The following is an 8,480-nucleotide window of genomic DNA, read 5'->3' as shown; positions in this document are numbered from 1 at the left end:
CATATATTCTGATATATCATGAAGCTAACAATAACTATAAACTATAAACTATTGAACATTTTTCTTTGAGTATTTTTTACATTGACTTCTCAATTCAAAGAATATTAACTTTTAAATTAATTACTCAATATGTATATATATATGTGGTTAATCATGATTACAATGTCATTTCTAGCATAGCCCTGAGTTTGATTTGTGTAACAAATTTGAGCATATAACTTATTAAAATTATTGAATTATTTGACTCTTAAACATTTATGGTTGGTTTGTATAATTGATAGGGTGCTCTTAAAGATAAGAAGCATGTAAACGTATCTATTTGTGATGTATGGACTGAGTATCATGAAATGGGTATTGAGAATGTCGAAGCTATTGCAAAATACAAAGCATATACAGCTGATTCAATTTTGGATTTGCTTTATTTTGTTGCTCCAAAGATGATGAAGCGTGGAGATGCTCATTTTTCACATGGTATTGCTGATGATTTAGATGATCCAAAATACAATCATTATAAATATTGGTCAAATCCTTTAACAACAACGTAAGACTTTCTTCTTTAACCTTTTTTGTTTACGTTTTGTTTTTGTTTTTGAGAATTAGTAATTAATTTATATTTATTTACTAAGAGTTTAAAATTATTATAAAAATTTGAATTAAAATTAAAGAAAATGCAAAGAGACTCATTAAGGTTATATTTGTTTGAGAGAAAATGAAAAAGAAAGAAAAGGGAGAAAAGGAAATTAGAAGGAAAATGATTATTTTTCATTGTTTGGTTGAGGAGAGAAATTAGAGAGGAAAAGCTGAATAGTATAAAAAGTGGATAAAAACCACGGACTTTTTTTCTCTCCAATATTAGAAGAAAAAAAAGAGAAAAAACTTATTATGTTTCTCTACTTCTAATATTACTCTTTTTTTAATATATTTTATAATACAAGGATAAAATTATTTTTTATAAAGTTTTTCTTTCTTTTTATAATATTTTTATAACTATTTAACAATTAGCTTAATGGATAGGTAAAATATTTTGTTAAGGAAGAAAAACTTTTCACCTTCCCTTAACCAATTATCAAGTCTCATCTTTGTTTCTCGAATTCCTCAAGTTAATCATTCAGAAACAAGATGCATCATTTAGTATATATTTAGCAAAAGCCCTATTGCTACAGTACATTGTACCAACAATAGAAGATACTAGAGAATAGAAGATGCTAGAATAACTCTCTTGATTAAGACAAATAAATTAGTGTTTTACGTTGTTATGAGTTTAGCATTTTAATTTTACCAATTTGTCTTTAGAATTATGGCTTCTTTGATCCATAATACACAAAAGAAATATTTTTACTCCGGATTTACATGTAAATGATATCATTATCTCCTTGAAAACCTCCACAACAATAGAATAAGGAGAAAACTCTGTCAGGGACCAAATTTTTGAACATTCACACATTATATTCTTTTTCTTTCTTCACAATATCCTTTAGATTGATAGACCATAGAATAATCCGTCACAAATTGAAACACTTTTCAAAAATTTGTCATCAAATGCCATTTTTTGACTTAAAATAATAAGGTTACGAGAATCAATGAGTCTTCCATATTATAAATTCTTTATACAATTTATTTTCACCTAACATGAGATTTTATTTCTTATACTTAATATCTCAATACTTTTAAGTATTGGGAGATCTCTTAACATGAACTCTTAGAAAAAACAATCATCTAATTTACTCAAAGATCTAATTCCAAACACTATCAGTACAACAATATATTTTTGTTCTTTATCTAAAATAGGAAAATGACAAAGAAATGTATTTTTCAAGCAAGCATTTCGAATCCAAATATTTGTCAAAAAAATGTTTCTTAGTTATTCATTTTCCTTAGAAATGCTTATGAAATATGCCAAGTAAAGTTTTGTTAGCTTCAAGCATTATAACTTGCAAAGTATTATATAGAATTTTGTTAATAACATACGATTGGAACAAATAAACTTGTTTCATAGAAGAAAAAAATTATCAAATAATCTCCACTACCATCTAAAAATAAAACACACATTTTGAATAAATATATCATTCGCAAATAATAAATGAAACAAAGTAATTAATTTCATGTCGTGTCATTCAATTTTAATGCATTTACTAAACCTTAAAAACCGCAATCTAATATCATAATGAGGCATGTTATTAAAATTGAGTAATATTAAGAAGATAACAATCCAAAATTATTTTATTTAATTTAATATCTATAATTTTATGTGTGTAATATTTATAATTATATATTTATTACATCTAATATTATGTATTTATTTCAATAATAATTAATAAATGTAAACAAAAAAATAACTTATGGCTACTATGATTTCTAAACTGTGTCCAAATATTTAAAAAAAATAATATATTTTGTTGGTTTACTTGTGTTATAGATTACCAAATGCCACAGATATGGAAATCTACTCAATGTATGGTGTTGGAATCCCTACTGAAAGAGCCTATGTCTACAAAGTAAATTCAGATTCTGAATGCAACATTCCATTTAAAATTGATACATCAGCTGACGGTGGAAAAGAGGATTCTTGTTTACAAGGTGGGGTTTACTCTGCTGACGGTGATGAAACTGTTCCTGTTTTGAGCTCTGGCTTCATGTTTGCTAAGGGGTGGAGGGGAAAAACCCGTTTTAACCCTTCCGGGATTCGTACATATATAAGAGAGTATGATCACTCTCCTCCAGCAAATCTTCTAGAAGGTCGTGGTACTCAAAGTGGTGCCCATGTTGATATATTAGGCAACTTTGCGTTGATCGAAGATATTATAAGAGTAGCTGCTGGAGCCACTTGTGAGGATTTAGGGGGAGAAAGAGTTTACTCTGATATTTTTAAGTGGTCTGAAAAGATTAATTTAAAACTTTAATAGGATTCATATACTCAGAAACTATATTTTTGTTGAGATACTTTTTTGTTTTAAAAATTAGGTTTTTTTACATTTTAGATTTGTTAAAAAAATTTAATATATTTAGACCATCTTAATGTATTTGAAAATTAACTTTTTAGTAAAACCAAAAAGTAAAACAAATACTTATTTAAACATTAAACAAAAGGAGTACTATTATTGCATTAGTTATGGAATATGGCTAGAATATATATAGCAATACTTTGTAAGTCTCAATTTGTCGAATTTTACATATTTTGATTCTTCTTGTAAACGTTGGTTGCATTTATGATACATGAGTGTTTGTTATTAGTCTATTAATCTGGTTTTAGTCACTACAAAAAAAAATTTTGTTATTAGTCTATTAATCTGGTTTTAGTCACTACAAAAAAAACATTGAGTACCGTTGACTTATCGTCGGAATTAGCATCGACCTGTACTGATGGATTTAGCGTCGGAGTTTCCGATAAAAAAGAGAAGAAATTCGTTGCCATAAAAAGTTACTGTCAGAACAGATTTTCTGTGCTAAATCTGATGGCAATTATTGGCGTAAAAACAGAAGTCATGCACACCAACGTTACCATTGGATTTAATGACGAAAAATTCTGACGGTATCACGGTTTAATGAAACGCGTCGTTTTGGTGATTTAATCTGACGATAAATCCGATGGTAAAATTGGGGCTAAATTCACCACCGCACTTGGAGCACCCGCTGTCACCGCAACTCCATGTGATTCTGCTGCTACTGCTATCCCCGTCGCATCCTCTGCCACGGTTGGTGTTAATGTCGCTGTCACCATCGCCTTTGTCACCACCACATTAAAGAAACACTGTAACCACTATCATCAGATTGGTTTGTAAGTATGGTTATTATATGTTTTCAGATTATTTTGTAAGTTTAATATTTTGTTAGGTTTTTTGTTAAATCAGTGGTTAAATTTGTTTAATGAAGTTTGTTATTAGGATTTGTTGTATTAATTTAATGTAAACAAAAATTAAATAATGTTAGGGTAGATTAAGTAAGGTGAGATTCAGAGTGCTTGAGTTGTCAGAAGATTTTAGTTGAGTTTAGTGATTGATTCATTCAATTGCATTAAACTTATGTCACACATTTTTGTCATGCCTATTGTTAATTTGGTTGAATTAAACGAATTAGGTTTTAATTAATTGGAATAATGAGTTGTACCTATTATGTCAAAAAGGAATTTTGAATTAGGACGATGCTATTTTCTTTGAGATCAATTGTAGTTTCTTTCTTCTGTTGTCTATGCAATAATATTCTAGGTTGGTTTTCTATCTCTGAATATAATGAATTGTTTAAATTTTATGTTGGACTTATGGTGCACAAATTTGTGACTCGCACAACTGAACTGGCTAGTGCACCAGGTCGTTCAAGTAATACCTCAGGTGAGTGAGGGTCGAATCCCACGAAGATTGTTGGATTGAGCAAGCTGTGGTTATTCTGCAGATCTTAGTCAGGCGAATAAAAAGTTGATTGTTGTTGTAAACGCATAAAATGAAATAATAGAGAAAGCAATACTGAATTGATATAGAAACGATGGTGGAGACTCAATTAAGGCCTCGAAGATGCTTGTTCTTCCAGATTAATACTTCTTACTGTCTACTTCAACAACGAATGACTCATTCAATGGAAACGCTGTAAGTGATCAAAGCCAGGGTCAGTGATCATTCAATCTGGATGAGGGTGAAGCCCACGCATTTAGTCTCTGGTGATCCTACTCAAAACGCCACAGACAAAGTCGGATCTTCCGGATCGGAGAATGAAGCTCTATGGTTCTAGCCTTAACGCCACAGAAACCTCAGTTATCCATGACTAACGAGATTTTATGTATTTTATCCCAATTAGCCCAGATACGTGTTGGAATCTATGATGCACTCTCAAGCTGTAGCTCTATACTATCCTGTCAAGGACTTACAAGAACTCATGTAGAATAAGGGGTCATACGTCAGTTCCACCCCAGATTCATAAGGATGAAGAATGAAAATGCATCATAGAATAGAATCAGACATAAATTAGAATAGAAAAGTAATTGTATTAATCCATAGGAATCAGCAGAGCTCCTGACCTTAACCTAGGAGGTTTAGTATTGCTCATACTGTGCGTAACTTCATTAATAGAATAGAATCACACCTGTGCATACGCACAAGTTCCTACACATGACTTCATTAAAAAGTCACGTGGCTCGCAATTTGGAGGCTTTTTGGCCCATTTCTAATGGGCTTGGAGCATATAAGGAGGCTAGCAACACACCCATTCAAACAATACAATATACAACACACTTAGGATAGTTTTAGGGTAGTTTAGTTTAGGTTTTCTCTCAAATTTCTTAGGATGTAATTAGGGTTTATATTTCATGCTTTCAATTTCCAATTTTGATCTTGGTCTCTTGCTTATTTTCATTGTAAGTATTTCTTAATTTTCTCTTTTATTGCACTACTTGTTCTACATCTTCTTACACTTTAATTTCCTTTGGCAATATATATAGTTTTGCAATTTTGAGTTTTAGTTAATGAATTTGATATTTAGTGATTATTATATATTTGTTGAGTTTCCATTGTTGATTTTGTTCCTTGGTTGTTCATAGTTTTGAGTATTATTGCAATTTTGCCATGTTTTGCGAATATGCCTACCATGTTTTTGATAAAATGTCAATTTTGAATATGGAGTGAATTTCCACCCCTTGACTTGGAAAATGAGTATATGGATCACTAGAGTCATAATGTCCGACATTTAATGATAATTCTCGAGTTGTTAGTTGTTATTGTTTCTACTAACGCTAGCTTTTTGCTAAGGTAATTAGTAAGTTAGCTAGGATTTGTGGATTAATAACAATTATGCTCACTTGACTTACTCTTCGATGTTAAGGGTTGACTAGGTGAGATTAATCCATCATAATTATCATAGTTGTAGTTATGGCAAGGAAGGAATTCCATAACTCATCCCAAGTCAAGGCTTCCATTTATGTTTTGAACCACTCTTCACTCACTTTAAAGCTTTACTTGTCTATATTACATACATAGTTCTTTTATTCCTTTATTAGTTTATTAATTACAATTTTGAGTGTTCTTTTTATTTCTTAATTGCTTGCTTCATGATTGAAAACTCCCTTGCTTCTCACAACCAAAATTGTGCGCTTATTGTCACTAGTTCCTAGGGAAGACGACCTGAGGTTTAATCACTCTCGGTTATTTGAATTTGAATTTAAACTTTGATTGATGGTCAATTGTTGGGTTGGGACTATACTTGAAATGGAGAAATTCTATCTTTGTGAAATTCCTAACCCACTTTAGGCCATCCAAAAAGTTTTTGGCGCTGTTGCCGAGGAGCTAGTGCAATGAGTGCTAAAATTTTGGTTGTTGTGAATATGTGAATAGTGTGAATAGATACTTTATGAGTTGTTTGATTATTTTTTCTATTAATTAGGATGTTGTTTCTTTTTTTAATTAATGTCTTTAGTTTTTATTTTCAATTTTCTCTATGAGTTATTGATAAACCACTATTTTATGGTTTATATTGTGTTTAATTGTGTGGTTTTATCATGATTATTACCCACTTATTCATTAAATTAGCATGAAATTATAATTCCTTCCTAAATTTATAACATGTTTGGAAACCGCTTCCTAGAGACTTTAATTATGTATTTTTAATTCTCCTTTATTCCATTCGATGCCGTGATCTGTGTGTTGAATGTTTCAGACTTTATAGGGCATGAATGAGTTGGAGATTGGAAAGGAAGCTAGCAAAAATAGAAGGAACACAAGAATTTGAGGAGATAACTAGCGAGAAGTGACGCGGTCGCATGGCTCACGCGACCGCGCGATGGAGAGCAAATCGTAGTGACGCGACCGCATGACTCACGCGGCCGCACGGATTGGAAAAGCTCAGGCGACGCGGTAGCGTGGACGACGCGAACGCGTGGCAAAGAAAAGCGCGAATGACGCGTCTGCATGGATGACGCGATTGCGTGACATGTGCGATCTGCATAATCTGCAGACTTCGCTGGGGGCGATTTTGGACCTTATTTCGACCCAATTTTCGGCCCGGAACAGCATACTAGAGCCAGAGAATATGCAGAAATAAATGGACAACATTCATTCTACACAGTGGACAGTTTTTAGATCTAGTTTCACTCCTTTAGGTTTTCTTCTCTAGGTTTTAGGAATTTTAATTTTGAATTGATCTTAGCATTGGAATATTGAGAAGAGTTATTTCCTCATCAAGACCTCATCATTCTAGTTCATTCTCTTAACTTGGTTTTATTCTTCCATGTTCTTTGCTTTGTTCAATTTTGTCATTTGAATACTTTCATGATTATTTGATACAAGGATTATTTCTTCCATTTTGATTTATTTTTCCATTCCAATAATCATGTCTTCTTTTAATTTCCTTTCATGTGTTATGGATTTATTATTTACAATGAGTGAGTAGTTCCCTCACTTGATGGGGAGTTGATTGAAAGGAACTCTTGAGTTGGAAGGATTGAAAGAAAAATTGTAATTGGGTTAACTATTGGATTGTTATCTAATCACTAACACCAATCCCTTTGAACTAAGTGGGTTGCAACTCGTGAACAGATTTAGCATTCCAACTTGTTTGATTTTCCTTTACCTAGTAAAGGATAACTAGACGGAACAACCATTAATTATAAATTAATCTTGAAATCATCCCATCAATAATAGAGATTCTAACTAATCAACTCCCAGTCAAGGCTCTTATTCATATTATTTAAATTTCCTCTTTTTAATTTTCCCTCTACTTAACTCAACTTCTTGGAACATCTGATTAATAAAATAGCACACTTTTCTGCAACTCGTTGGGAAACGACCTGGGACTCCAACTCCCAGTAATTTTTAATTTAAACTCTTTGTGACATATTTCTAAATTGATAGGCAGATTTTTGGTGAGTTAAGAACTATACTTGCAACGTAACTATTTTAATAATTTTTAATTCACCAACTTCTGCGCCTCATCAATTTTTGGCACCGTTGCCGGGGAGTTGTAATAGAGTGCTAAAGTTATTAATTAGAATTTATTTATTTGCATTTTATTTTATTTTGCTACTATGAGCTGCATGTTTCTTCCGTCAAATGACACGTTCACTTCCTGATCCGCGCTTGCTAATATTTGATCCTGAAATTGAAAGGACTATTTCACGAATAAGGAGAGAACAGTGTCTGTTAGTCTGCTCTGAGGGCGGATCTGAGAGTGAACTTGAGGAAGAAACCAGCCCCCGTTCTACTGATTCGGTTGTTTTACGTGCAGAAGACATGGCAGCTAGGAGAGTTACCATCTAGGAGGAAGGAGCCCCTGATTTTACAATGCAACCGTTTCAAGCGCATCATCCAGCGGTAGCTACATATTTTGAAATAAAGATCGCACTGCTAAATTTGATGCCCAAGTTTCATGGCCTACCTGCTCAAGAGCCTATCAAGCACTTGAGAGATTTCCAGGCAGCCTATTCTACTGTCAGGCGTGATGGTACTGATGAAACTTCAATTTTGCTGAAAGCTTTCCCGTTTTCTCTTGAGGGAAAAGCAAGA

At 32.4% G+C, this 8,480-nt stretch overlaps 1 protein-coding gene across 1 annotated transcript in view; it reads left to right on the top strand.

The window, feature by feature from the left end:
- LOC107634440 (phospholipid:diacylglycerol acyltransferase 1-like) overlaps positions 1 to 2,900 on the top strand; it is an 8,568-nt gene extending 5,668 nt beyond the window's left edge. Inside the window, exons 5-6 of the mRNA XM_016337945.1 lie at positions 282 to 541; positions 2,417 to 2,900. Coding sequence (XP_016193431.1) covers positions 282 to 541; positions 2,417 to 2,900 — 744 coding nt within the window. The remainder of the gene's footprint in view (positions 1 to 281; positions 542 to 2,416) is intronic.

Source organism: Arachis ipaensis, chromosome B03, assembly GCF_000816755.2.
Source record: "Arachis ipaensis cultivar K30076 chromosome B03, Araip1.1, whole genome shotgun sequence".
Lineage (NCBI taxonomy): Eukaryota > Viridiplantae > Streptophyta > Magnoliopsida > Fabales > Fabaceae > Arachis > Arachis ipaensis.
This window is presented reverse-complemented; position numbering and strand designations above follow the sequence as displayed.